General features: G+C 44.7%; 1 protein-coding gene across 1 annotated transcript in view; it reads right to left on the bottom strand.

The window, feature by feature from the left end:
- CDC45 (cell division cycle 45) overlaps positions 1-13,537 on the bottom strand; it is a 32,468-nt gene that overhangs the window by 16,946 nt on the left and 1,985 nt on the right. Inside the window, exons 3-9 of the mRNA XM_056120814.1 lie at positions 13,297-13,389; positions 11,312-11,449; positions 9,780-9,926; positions 6,541-6,596; positions 4,030-4,078; positions 2,203-2,264; positions 844-894 (exon numbers count right to left, since the gene is read on the bottom strand). Coding sequence (XP_055976789.1) covers positions 844-894; positions 2,203-2,264; positions 4,030-4,078; positions 6,541-6,596; positions 9,780-9,926; positions 11,312-11,449; positions 13,297-13,389 — 596 coding nt within the window. The remainder of the gene's footprint in view (positions 1-843; positions 895-2,202; positions 2,265-4,029; positions 4,079-6,540; positions 6,597-9,779; positions 9,927-11,311; positions 11,450-13,296; positions 13,390-13,537) is intronic.

The following is a 13,537-nucleotide window of genomic DNA, read 5'->3' as shown; positions in this document are numbered from 1 at the left end:
CTGAGCACAGAGCTAGGAGTAACCCCTGTGCATCACCAGGTGTGACCCAAAAAGAAAAAAAAAAAGAAAACCAAGGCCTCCCCTGCCAGCCAGAGCCACTGTGAGCAGACCCGGGCCAGGGCAAATAATCTGCAGCAGGGGGTGGGGAACCAACATAGGGGTGTCCAGAGCACAGCTGGGGGTCAAGTCCAGGTTCACCTGCAAGTGGCCACTGAAGAGAAAGGTGACCATATGCCTCATTTAAGAGGCAGCCGTAGGCTGCAAATGATGCATGGTACTGCACACACACTTAAGGGTGTAGCCATTAAACAGGGCTGTCATGGGTACCACTGGGCACATAGCACATGCCAACTTCTAGGTCCTTAATGCTAACATGGCCTCCACGTGTTCTATAGACCAGACTGAAGCATGACCCAGGGACCTCGCTGGGTTCCGTGGCCAGGAAGCGACACTAAGCTGTGGGACTTGACCTTCCGGCAGCCAGCACCTCACCACCTCACCACAGGGTTTGGGTGGGGAGGATGAGGGAAGCAGGGAATGGGGAACATGAGGCCTTTGCAAACTGCAAAAAGAGGCTGGGGTGGCATCAAGTGACAAGCTCAGACCCCTGGGGGAGGGTTAACACAGGGGTTGAGGTTCCTATTGATTCCTTTAGAGCTACCTAAAAGCCACCAGAGATGAGAGTGGCAGAATCCTGCTCTCCCTAATATCTATATTCAGGAGAGAGCTCCCCATCACTGGCCTAAGGCCAGTTCTTTTCTCCACAGGACCCTACAGTGACACCGCCATTCCTCTCCACACTGAAGCTCAGGCCACAGACAGCCCAAGGGATCGAATCCTTACTGGGTGATCTTGTCTTGCACCCACTGGTCCGTTAGTCCCACGATGGCCCACCTGGAGGGAGAGGATAGAATAGAGCAGGGTTTGGGCTGGTGAGGTGGCTCTCATACATGCATGCTGACCCCGGCACCTACTTTACAGACCCCACAGCAAGAAAGCCCCGGGACACTATGCAGAAGGAAGCGGGAGCAGCCCTGGGAGGCTGGCACCCAAAGCATCATCATCTCTGAGGCCATCTGTATCCTGCCTCTAAAGTGCACCTTCAGAAAAGGCCATACTAGTGGGTTTTCTTGGACCATCCTCACTTTCTCCTAACCGTTACACATGTGCATTTTTCTTTTTTTGCTTTTGGGTTACACCTGGCAATGCAAGGGAGTTACTCCTGGCTCAAGCACTCAGGAATTACTACTGTAGGTGCTCGGGGGACCATATGGGATGCTGGAAATCGAGCCTGGGTCAGCAGCGTGCAAGGCAAACACCCTACTCGTTGTGCTATCGCTCCAGCCCCCAGGTGTGCATTTTTCAACAAGTTCTTTTGCATTCATTCTTGGGCTTATTCTGGAGTGATGGGGAGGCATTTCACAGGGGGATTATCTGATAACTCAAGGTGCTTAGAGTGGTAAGTATATACTTACTCACCAGGAAATAAGCTATAGGGGGCTGTCATGGGTACCACTAAGCACATAGCACGTGCTTACTCCTACGTCCTTGATGCTAAACTGGCCTCCACATGTTCTATAGACCAGACTTCAGGGATCCCACCTTTTTCCTCCTGAAAGACTTTGCAGGTTTAGTTTTTAACTCCGCTCACATCTGTGATAGTCCTTTGAGCCTAGAGTTCCCAGCCCTAGCAGTAACTTCAGAGACAGGCAAGTGGCTATTCTGGTATTGAATTTCACACCACGCCACACACCAGAGCCAGGTTCAAATCTCTCGATCCTTTCTCCCCAATTTCTCACAAGCATCTCAGGTTAGTGATAGAGCATAAAGGATGGAGCTGTAACCAGATCCCACCCTTGGGTCCTCTGTACTCCTGGCCCTACCACAGGAGTTTTGTTGTTGTTTTTTGAATTGAATCACTGTGAGATACACAGTTACAAAGTTGATCATGATTGGGTTTCAGTCAATCAATGTTCCAACACCCATCCTTTCACCAGTGTACATTTCCCCAATGTACACAGTTTCGGTGTATCCCCACCGCCACCCCAGTCCAGCCTTCCTCTATGACACACACTTTTCTTCTCTCTCTCTCCTCTTTTTTCTTTTTCCCTCTTCCCCACACCCCAGTCCGAGGAGTTTGTGGCCCCCACAGTGATGAAGAAAACCAGGTCATGCATGTTTACATTCCCAGGGGCTACACACCATAACATGTCATTCAGGTCCTTGGACATCATCCACGCCAGGTCAAACATCACCATGGCCGACTGCAAGAAAAAGAAGCCTGAGACCCAGGGCCCCCATAGGCATAGGACACACAGGAGCCAGGCCGCATGGCTGGGCTAGACCCAAGCTGCCCAGTCAAGTTCCCTGCAGGTGGGTTCTAGGAGAGCCTGAGTGGGAGAAGCTTCTCCGAGCAAAGCCATCGCTGGGCACGCTGTCACATGGGAAGGGAAGGCAGTAAGGCCTCCCTGTGCTGGGGCCTCTACATAGCTTGTTAGGGCTCTCAGGAATCTGGGTGTGCCACCCAGGCACCCTGACATCTGCTCGACTGCGTCCACATACTCCTCCTGGGTGGCTGATGACCTGTGCACTGGCAGAGGTGAGGAGACCAGAACCTTGTTCCGGTTGACTATTACAAGGAGAAGGAACCCTGGTGTCTGGTGAGGCCTTCCTAACAGGGCTCTCTGCAGATGATTCCCTGTGAGCACAGGGTCTGGGTGTTGGTAGAAAATGACAAGGGAGGAACAATGTTTGACCAATGTTTACAGTGTTGGTAAAGCCACATCAGGTAGAAGATTCCAGGCTGCCCGCTGGAGAGAATTTCCAAGGGAGTCATCAAGTATATGGCAGAAGCCAGTCATTTATTGGTCCATCCACCAATAGATCAGTCCATCCATCCACTAACTAGTCAGGGAAGAATAATGGAGGGCAAAAGAATGATCCTTCAGAGGCAATGGGAGAGTGAGGGAGACAGCTGAAGTGTCTAGACAGCTGTATCACTGTATCACAATCATCCTGTTGTTCATCGATTTCCTACAGCAGGCACCAGTAATGTCTCCTTCATCCTAGCCCTGAGATTTGAATGGTGAATGCCTAGAATACATGAGCCGGAAGTCTGATCCTTCATACTACACAATGTTTCAAGCACCACCACATGGGGCAGCCCCGGTGACCTTCAAGTACCCCCAGCTATGTGTGGCCCTAGTGGTTCCCCTAAGCAAAGCACTACTAGCCAGTGCAGGGCTGAAATCTACTCACAGTGTTCTAGGACCCTGAGCATTAACAGATATAGCCCTATAAAAAAATATTTCTTAAGGACATTGGAACCTTAATAATAAAAGAAAAATTGGGAACATAGCTCGCAGTTTCAAGGTCCAATTCTAAAACTAAATATAGGACCACTGATTTGCAAGTTATTTTCTAGGCTCTGGACTTTTTTCAACACTGTAATAAGTTTTCTATACGAAATTATTTTCCATAACACACTCACGCACACTCACTGTTGGGGCTTCAGGGTTTTATTTTATTAGTTCTGCTTTATTTGTTTTGGGGACCACCACCCAGGAGTGCTCAGGGCTTACTCCTGGCTCTTGCTTAGGGGTCATTCCTAGAGATGCTCAAAGGACCATTTATGACGCAGGGGGTCAAAACAGGGTAGGGCACATGCAAGGCAAACAACTTACCTACTGTACTATCTCCCTGGTCCTTGGGTTCTATCTTTTCACATAGAGATCAATATAGATTTGTTCTCTGTTTCTGATGATGAACAAAAATAATAGTCCCATTGATTGTTCTTTGGGCACCAGTTGGGTGCAAAGGACAATCCTAATAACTCCCTCTGAAATGAGGACCATTCCCTCATTGTGTAGAGACAGAGTTCAAGACTCAGAAACATACCCTCTGCTCAGGGTCACACGGTGGAATGTTGTGGGGCTTAAACTCAAATGAGACTTTCTGGACTTCTCCCTCATGTTTTAAAACACTGCCCTCTAGAGGTAAAACTTGATGTAAATTCCACCTAGTACTTACAGAAGTTCCATGATACTCATACTGCTCATAGTCAAAGAGGATGTCTCTCCTGTAATGACACAAAACAGGGAACTTCAACAGGAAGTAGTCCAAGATGACAAAGATATGGAAAAGATTAAAATGCAAATAATGCCATTGTGCCTTGTTTTTACTTTCGAATACTTTCAGAATTCTGCAGTTAGCCTCACCTGAGGGGGACCCCTCCCACGATCCCCAGTGGAAGCCTAAAATCACAGTAGTAAACTCTCCAAAAAGATATATTATAAATAAGGCATAATGATATTAACAACAGTAATCATATACTAGAACAATCACAACAGAATGCTGTAATAAAGTAGCATGGACGCGGCTTCCCACATACATTCCTCCATATGTTTTGGAAACAATTAAGAGTGATGGCTGTAGAACTACCATGCTGGAAATGCAGTAAAACTCACAAAAAATGCTTGTGGCAATGGAAGATGTAAAACGGCAGTCTCAGAACCTACTTCTGAGAAGCTCTCCTAACAATTCAAAGAAATAAGAAAAAACTGTGCACAAGATTGTTGACATCCAGCCTTCATTCTCATGGCAAGATACCAGAGGTAACTCACTAGTTAGATACAGGAGATAACCCACCAGTTATCTCAAGAGGAGAGAAGAGGGATAATGGCCAGTTGCTACTGTGCAGGTTAGAAAGCTTAGCAGAGCAGCAGAATAGCTCAGTGGCTCAGAACACCTGCACTTCAAGTGCAAGGTCACCAGGGCCACCGCACACACAGAGCATGATCCTGGCAACTCGGCTGTGACCTTTCCACACCATATAAGTAACTTGCAGCTGCTCTAAAGCCACATGTGTGAGCACAGCTAAAGAGCTGTGATCCCAATGCCCAAAAGGAGAAAGAGAGAGAGAGAGAGAGACAGAGAGAGAGAGAAAAAGAGAGAAAGAGAGAGAGAGAGAGAGAGAAAGAGAAGAGAAAGTAAAGAGCGCCTGCCATAGAGGCAGGCAGGCAATGGGGGGTGGAGGGTGATGGGAGGGGACCTGGGGACCCTGGTGCTGGAAAATGTACACTGGTGGAGCGATGGGTGTTATAATATTGTATAACTGAAATCCAATCATGAACAGCTTTGTAATGGTATATGTCACAGTGATTCAATAAAGAAGTTAAAAAATAAATTAAAAAAATAAAGGTGTGTGATCCTCACTGAGTACCACTAAAAGATGTGTGAGTACCCACAGCTAAGAAGTAGGACCCTGGGCCGGAGTGATAGTACAGCAGATAGGGCACTTGCCTTGCACGCAGCCGAACCAGGTTCTATCCCCAGTACCCCACATGGTCCCCCCCAACCCAAGCCCCACCAGGAATAATTCCTAAACACAAAGCCAGGAGTAAGTACTCAGAGCCACCCAGGTATGACCCAAAAAAACAAATAACAACAAAAAAGAAGCAGGATCCTGTGTGTGTGACAGGATTGTTCAAAGAGAGCAACCTTCAGCAAGCACCATGAACGAGCGGGGGTACTGTAACCCAAGATTCAAGGTGTTTCTCCTCCCTTCCCCCTTTTCCACATCACAATGAAGAAAAGGGGAAAATAAAATTTATAAACTTTGGGGAACTCTATTTCTTTTGAAGGGGAACTACCCAAAATGGTAATATTAAGTAGAAAAATGCAGTTAGGTACATATTAGTTTTATGTAAAATGGTTTGGAAGATCACCCAGGAAGATCGACTCAAATTTAGAAACCTTCCATTCATAAAAATAGGTGATATTTACTTTGCTCTCCTTTCATTTCCTGAAACGGTTTCACACTGACCTTCCATCTGGAGACAGCCAGAAACAGGCCTTAGTTGGAACAGCAGGGGACAGTGATCCAGTGCTCAGGTAAGACTGTCAAGGACCAACAGAGTAAGGAATTCCCAGCTTAAGGACATTGCTACACTTTCATCTTAAGCTAGAATAACCTTTCCAATATTTCAACTTTAAAGGACTTCAGGGCCAGAGCAAAAGGGTATTTGCCTTGCACCTGGCCGACCTGGATTCAATTCCCAACATCCATAAGGTCCTCTGAGCCTATCAGGAGTGATCCCTGAGCACAGAGTAAGCTTGAGCACCACTGGGCATTACCCAAAAACCAAAAACATAAAATAAATAAAAAATAAAGTACTTCAGATCTAAATATTTAGAGGAATTCAAAAGAACTTGTAAACAAAAATACTCTTCTCTAGAAAAATAAAGAATCATGACCATTGTCTCTATAAGGCTGCATGTATTTATAGAGATCTTTGGGCCTGGGTCTGTCACTCATGGGACCATAAGTGATAAAAATGGGACAAAGAGCTCGTCCCCAGCATAGGGACCTCATGCCTACTCCTAGAGTTACTGCTCCAGAGCTACTGGACTAAATGAATTTTCCTACAAGGGAGGAAATGCATACAGCATGCAGGGAGGTAATAAAGCAGGCACTAGACCCGCAGACGCAAAGGGAGAGCAGGCTCCTCATTCCAGGCACTGCTTGGCGTGTACACTCACCTCCGGGCCTCCCACTCCCTTCGTTGCCTCCTCTTCATGGTTTGCTCCACTATCTCCTGCAACAAGGACACACAGAACAAAAGGTTGGGCAAATGAGGCAGAGTCCAAAAAGATTCCAATATGGCAGGAGCTACAGAAAAGACCCCAGTGGAAAAGTCATTCCTGTTCCTGAGTGCAGTTTGCTCCTGGAAAGGGACAGGATTGAGGACAGGAACCACTGGGATGGCTTCTAGCCCATCTGCACTGCGGACACCCCACTATGCTCAGGAATAGATGCCTCCCCAGAGCCCCTGCTGTCCTTCTGCCCCAGCTGCCGATTGCCTACCTGTCGAATGATCTGGGACATGTACACAGTCACCGTGTACCTCACACCAGCTTCCCCATCAGGATGAATAAGGGCTAATGTTTCTTACATCCTACCATATAACAAACACTATTCTAATTTTGTTGTTCTCTTTTTTTTAGTTTTTGGACCACACCCAGCAGAGCTCAGGAAATCACTGAGAAATCACTCCTGGCAGGCTCAGGGAACTATATGGGGTGTCAGGGATTGAACCCAGGTCAGCTGTGTGCAAGGCAAGTGCCTTATCTGCTGTTCTATTGCTCCAGTCCCAAGAGACTATTCCAGTTTTTTTTTTTTTTTTTTTTTTTTTGCTTTTCTTGGTCACACCCAGCGATGCACAGGGGTTACTCCTGGCTCTGCTCAGAGGACCATATGGGATGCTGGGAATCGAACCCGGGTCGGCCGCATGCTAGGCAAATGCCCTACCCGCTGTGCTATCTCTTCAGCCTGAGACTATTCCAGTTTTATAATACAATCTTTAGCTCTCACAATGAAGGCCCAAGGTAGATAAATACATAGTGCTGAGATTTCTGCTTCCGGGAAGATGTGGCAAATGCATTTCCCCTGAACATCAAATAAATATAATTAAAAACCCTATATTATATATATGCATACATGACTAAAAAGTGAGTCATGGGGTAGCATGTTTGCCTTGCATGCAGCTGACCTGGGTTTGATCCCTGGCACCCCATATGGTCCCAAGCCCACCAGGAGTGACACCTGAGCACAGAGCCAAGAGTAACCCTAAGCACTGTCAAGTGTGGGCCCCCAGAAAACAACAACAACAACAACAACAGCAATAACAAAAAGTGAGTCAGGTAGACCACGAAGGTATCCTGGGACCAGAGGAAGAACACAAATTTTTCTGGGTGCTTTGGGTTAATAGTTGCTAATTTTTTGTTTTCATTTGCATGTGTCAGATTTGTTGCTAAAGAAGCTGGCAATATTCATGCCCATAAACTACCCCTGGCTGGCGCCAGATATTCTTTCGTCATCAGCCACCATCCAGATCGCATGTCCTTCTCTCCCAGAAGGGAGCATAACATGATGCTTGCTACAACCATGCTGCCAGACCCCACGCCAGGCTGTTTCACTAGGGGCGTCCCAGAGGGGGATGGGTGAGAGCCCTCCCCATCCCAAGGGACCCAGTCCCAGCAGCCAAAAACCTCCAGAACTCAACCACCGCCATGCTCACAGACACTCTCTACACACTTGGGACAAGCCTCACCCACGAGTGAATCTTCTCCTCGACCTCACTGCAACATCTGTGGCCACGAGACACTTTCCTAGGACACACCCTACCCATGTCCCAAGAGTACCGTACCACACTTAATGGGATTCAAAGTAGGAGGCAACCAACCTTAGAGGGAAATATATTATTTCGGTTCTGCTTTGGGGCAGGGATTAGGGTTTGGGATGGAAACACCCGAAATATAGTGGTAGGAAGGTGTAACGGTAGTGGGACTGGTGTTTGAATATTAAATGTAATCAAATATTGTGAACTACTTTGTAAAATAAAAAAAAATTTTAAAAGCTGGCAATATGAGAACAACAAATACAGCAAAAAAAAAAAAAAAATCCAGCAGTCAAAAGACCAAGAAGGAGCCTTGCAAGACAGAACATTTCGATAAAAACTGCACCTCTCTAACAAAAACATTGTCCCTCCCTACTCATATCTGTTCTACCTATTACCAGATCCCCACTCTTGCAAATACCTCCAATCTCTTAGATTTCTACCTTCTGCCTGGTACACCTCTCCAAATCACTATAGAGGCATTGTCAGACGTGACTGGGTAGGGTGCCTGTACGTTGCTTCACCTAAGGTAACAAGAAGTCACTCCCCTCAGGGATTAACAGAGGTCAAAGTGAACCTGAACTTCTTCTACTTTTGGGTAGTGTCTATTCTGTCAATTACCTCCTTTGCCAGAGTGGTATCAGAGAAAGTCGATAAAAAAGAAGGTTCACATAAGACCCAGTCTCATAATATAATGCCAGAAATGACCAGGTTTTCATTGGAAAAGCATTTATCATACCAAGAACCTGGAAAACCTCAAAGCATATTTGTGCTCAAGGACACTAAGCAAGATCAATTCATTCCAAATTCATAGATAAAATCCTTTTGAATTTTTGGGAGGTGAAGAGGATAAAGAGATTATTTAGAAGGGCAAAGGGCATAGGAAAGGATTTTCAGGATATCTCATCTCTTAGTAAGACAGATATATTAGAATGGACCCCAATGCCATAATCCTTCGGGTCAGAGAGACAGTATAGCAGGGAGGATGCTTGCTTGCCTTGATGACTTAGGTTCAATCTCTGGCACTATATATGGTTCCCTGATGACCACTATGGATGATCCCTGAGCACAGATTAAGGAGTAAGCCCTGGGTACCACCAAGTGTTGCTCAAAACCAACAAATAAATAAATAAATAAATGTACGTCTACACACTAGGAGTAGAGCTGCACAGTCCTAAATTGAATTTCAGATGATGAGAACTCCACTATATGGACAAAGGTATTGTGGTGCAGAGAAATCCTAAGAATCCAGAGAAACCTTTTAAAGTCACACAATCAGGGATCACAGAATGTAAAGTCAGTATCTAGAACTGCTTCCTCCAGTATTGGCCTAAGATCAGAAGTTCTGGGCATGGAGGCTGGAGCAATAGTATAGCAGATAGGGCACTTGCTTTGCATGCAGCCAACCGGGGTTCAATTCCCAACATCCCATATGGTCTGCCGAGCACTGCCAAGAGTAATTCCTGAGCACAAAGCCAGGAGTTAGCCCTAAGCATCAGCGGGTGGGCCCCCCCCCAAAAAAGACAGATGTTCTAGGCTGACCTCTGACTTCTAAGAGGAGTAACAAATTCCTTAAAACCATGGAAAGAAGCCCAAACTCACTTCTTCTAACCGTGTGCGCTTCTCAGAAGGTTCTGACCCATCTTCACTTTCATTTCCTGAATGTTCTTCATCCTCTTCATCATCCCTAAAGATGTCATCATAGGCAGGAACTTCAAGGTCATCATCTTGTTTAATGAGTAGTTTGATCTAAGATGAAACCGAGAGCAATCAAGTCCCTCTTTGCTCCTTGACAGAAATTACTCATCACTTCAATTTTTTTTTCTCTAGTTAGAATCTTATTTTCTAACTAGCTGCCTCAAAAGTTTTCTGCACACAACCATAACCAACTGTTGGAGAATTCCAAACTTTTCAGGCATTTTCTTTTCATTTAAGTTAGTAAGGTGTTACATACCACATACTATACAAAATTTTCAAAACTCTGTGACTCTGTTCTGTTACCTAAGTCAGAGGGGAAAAAAGCTTTCTCTAATAAAGTCAACACATCAAGTCAACAAAATGAACGTTCTACAAATTGGCCCCTGATGAGGTTATAAAAATGTGCAACCTCCACCTCAATAAAGAATTCCTTTTTTTTTTTTTTTTTTTTTTTTTTGCTTTTTGGGTCACACCTGGCGATACTCAGGGGTTACTCCTGGCTTTGCACTCAGGAATCACTCCTGGCAGTGCTCAGGGGACCATATGGGATGCTGGGAATAGAACCCGGGTAGGCCATGTGCAAGGCAAAAGCCCTACCTGCTGTGCTATTGCTCCAGCCCCTGAAGAATTCCTTTTTCTAAATGTAGTTGAGGTTGATTTCTCTTGAAGAACTTCTTTACCCAAGAACTTTGGGCAATACCCTTTGTTAACCTGGTATGAGGTCAACCCAGAAGAGTATGAAGTATGAAGAGTATGGTTAGTTGGCTGCTCTGAGTCAGACACTGGGTTCACTGCTCAGAGGTTAACTGTGGAAGAGCAGAGCCATTTCGGTTAACAATGACTCCTGCTGGTCCTAACATCACCCCTTTACATGGCCAGAGCAGGTATCCTCTTTAACAGCAGACATTGCTAATGTTCCCTGATAGTCAATGAAGCCAGGCTGTTTCTGAGTCCCAAGAACAAACAGTGTTGAATTCTATCCCTACACCTCTAAGATAAAGAGAATTCCAGAAAAGCATTCTGAGATTCTCCAAGGGTCTTTGATACCATCTCTCTCATCAAAGATGGACAAGATGATGATCTTGTCCTTAGGCCACTCCAACCACAACATCAGGGGCGTTGGATACACGTCTTGCCAGAAGAACCAGGTGCAATGCTGACATAAAGAAGATATAGAGGGGTCGGAGCGATAGCACAGCAGATAGGGCGTTTGCTTTGCACGTGGCCGACCCAGGTTAAATTCCTGGCATCTCAAATGGTTCCACAAGCACCACCAAGAGTAATTCCTAAGTGCAGAGCCAGGAAAAACTCATGAGCATCACTGGGTGTGACCCAAAAAGCAAATAAATAAAATTTAAACTAAAAAAAAAAATAGAAGATATAGACAGACTGATGGGTAAATTCAGGGGAAGTCTGGCCCCCAAAGGCCTGGTTACCTGGGTATCGTTGTACACATTCACAACATTGACTGGTCTGTGGGTGTCACAAACAAAAAACGTGGTGTTTTCATCAGGTTGAAGGATATCCAACAGGTCTACATTAGCTCCACAATTGATGAGGATAAAATAATGAAACTGAAAAAAGAAAAGATATTGTAAAGTAGGTGCATTGCTAAGGGCTTGCTTTTTCACACTAGGACTCTAGTCCTTCTGCTGAAACACATCAAACCTCTGATATTCAGAACAGCCCTGATGGCAAAGGGTTCCAAAGATGGCTATGGCTGGCCTGTACTAAGTGCTTTAACACAAACTGTTTCATTTCCTCGACACTGTGAGGCAGGCCCTGTTGCTGTGTAGAATTCTGTCCCAATACCTCTGAGGTAAAGTGAATTACACAGATGCATTCTCCAAGGGTTAGGTACCATATCTCCCATCAAAGACGGACAAGACAATGATCTTGTCCTTATACCACACCAATTCAAAATGGTGTGCTAATCTAAAATAATTTTCTCAAAGTATAGTCGAAGTGACATCTGCAATTGTCTGTTCATTGCAGCACTCTTTACAATAGCCAGAATCTGGAAAAAACCTGAGTACCCGAGAACAGATGACTGGTTAAAAAAACTTTGGTACATTTACACAATGGAGTACTATGTAGCTGTTAGAAAAGACGGAAGTCACGAAATTTACATACAAGTGGTACCACATGGAAAGTATCATGTTAAGCGAAATGACTCAGAAAGAAAGGGATAGACATAGAAAGATTGCATTCATCTGGGGGAACATAAAGTAACAAAATAGGAGACTAACACCCAAGAATGGCCGAGATTAGTACCAGGAATTTTACTCCATGGCTTGGAGGCCAACCACACATGCTAGGGGAAAAGGGAGCTCAGATAGAGAAGGGAAAACCAAATAAAGGTGTTGGGAGGATCCTCCCAGGATGGGAGAAGCACGCTGAAAGTAGACTATAGACCAAACATGATTGTCACCCATTGCCTCTTTTGCAAACCACAACACCCAATATGAGAGAGAGAACAAAAGGGAATACACTGCCACAGAGGCAGGGAGGGATGGGGGGATGGGGGGTGGGAGGGATACTGGGATCTGTGGTGGTGGGAAATGGGCACTGGTGGAGGGATGGGTATTTGATCATTGTATAATTGAAACCCAAGCACAAAAATGTGTAAGTCTGCAACTGTATCTCATGTCTCACTATTAAAAAAATAATAAAAAAAATAAAATAAAATAATTTTCTCTTTGTTGTATGGGCCACACTCAGCTGTGTCTAGAGGTTGCTCCTGGTTCTATTCTCAGAAATCGTTCATGATGGTGATGGTGGTTGGACATTATATGTGCTTCTGGGAATCAAACTTTGGCTGCATGTAAGGCAAGCATCTAACCTATTGTACTATCTCTCTGGCCCCTAAAATAATTTTAACTAGGCCATATCAGAACCAATTGCTATTTTTGCTCCTTATAATAAAATGTCTGTAACACAATGAGTTCATTACCTATGCTTTTGTTTTCAAGTTTTTCTCCAAAATTTGAGAGTAAGTACCCATATTATAGCTCATTTCTTTCTTATTTGTTGCCTTTTCATTTACTTCTCTTTCTTTCCTTTCACATCTTTTTAAAATAAGTTTTAATAAATACTACCTTGCCTCACCAAGATAGTAAATAAACAGTTAAATGTACATGCAATTTATTGTGACCATAAGAAGAATGGTAAGTGCTAAGGAGTTGCAATTATAAAAAAAAAAAAAGCCATGGGCTAGAGCAATATTACAGCAGGTAGGGTGTTTGTCTTGTACACTGCCAACCAGAGTTTGATCCCCAGCACCCCATATGGCCCTCTGAGCACCAACAGAAGTTATTCCTAGGTGAAAAGCCAGGAAGTAACCACTGAGCATCATCAGGTATGACCCAAATCCCCCACCCTCCTAAAAAAGTCCAATTATTGTAAAAGACATCTTTCATACCTGTTCTTTATGTTCAAGATACGCGGTTTCAAGTTCTTGCCACCCAGAAACTGGAACCAATGTATACTGCACGTGGTCACATTGGAATAGGGCCTGGAGAAAAATTATTTTCAAACCCTATCAGATTTAGGATGTCTGCAATTTACCTTGAAATCCATTTTGAAAACAAACAAACATGCTATTTTGGGAGACAAATGATAAGTGATAAATGAAGCTTGTAAAATGTTACTAGGTCACTGGG

Source organism: Sorex fumeus, unplaced genomic scaffold (assembly GCF_029834395.1).
Source record: "Sorex fumeus unplaced genomic scaffold, SorFum_2.1 ptg000043l, whole genome shotgun sequence".
Taxonomy (NCBI): Eukaryota; Metazoa; Chordata; class Mammalia; order Eulipotyphla; family Soricidae; genus Sorex; species Sorex fumeus.
The sequence above is the reverse complement of the archived record's forward strand: the minus strand, read 5'-3'. Positions and strand labels throughout refer to the sequence as shown.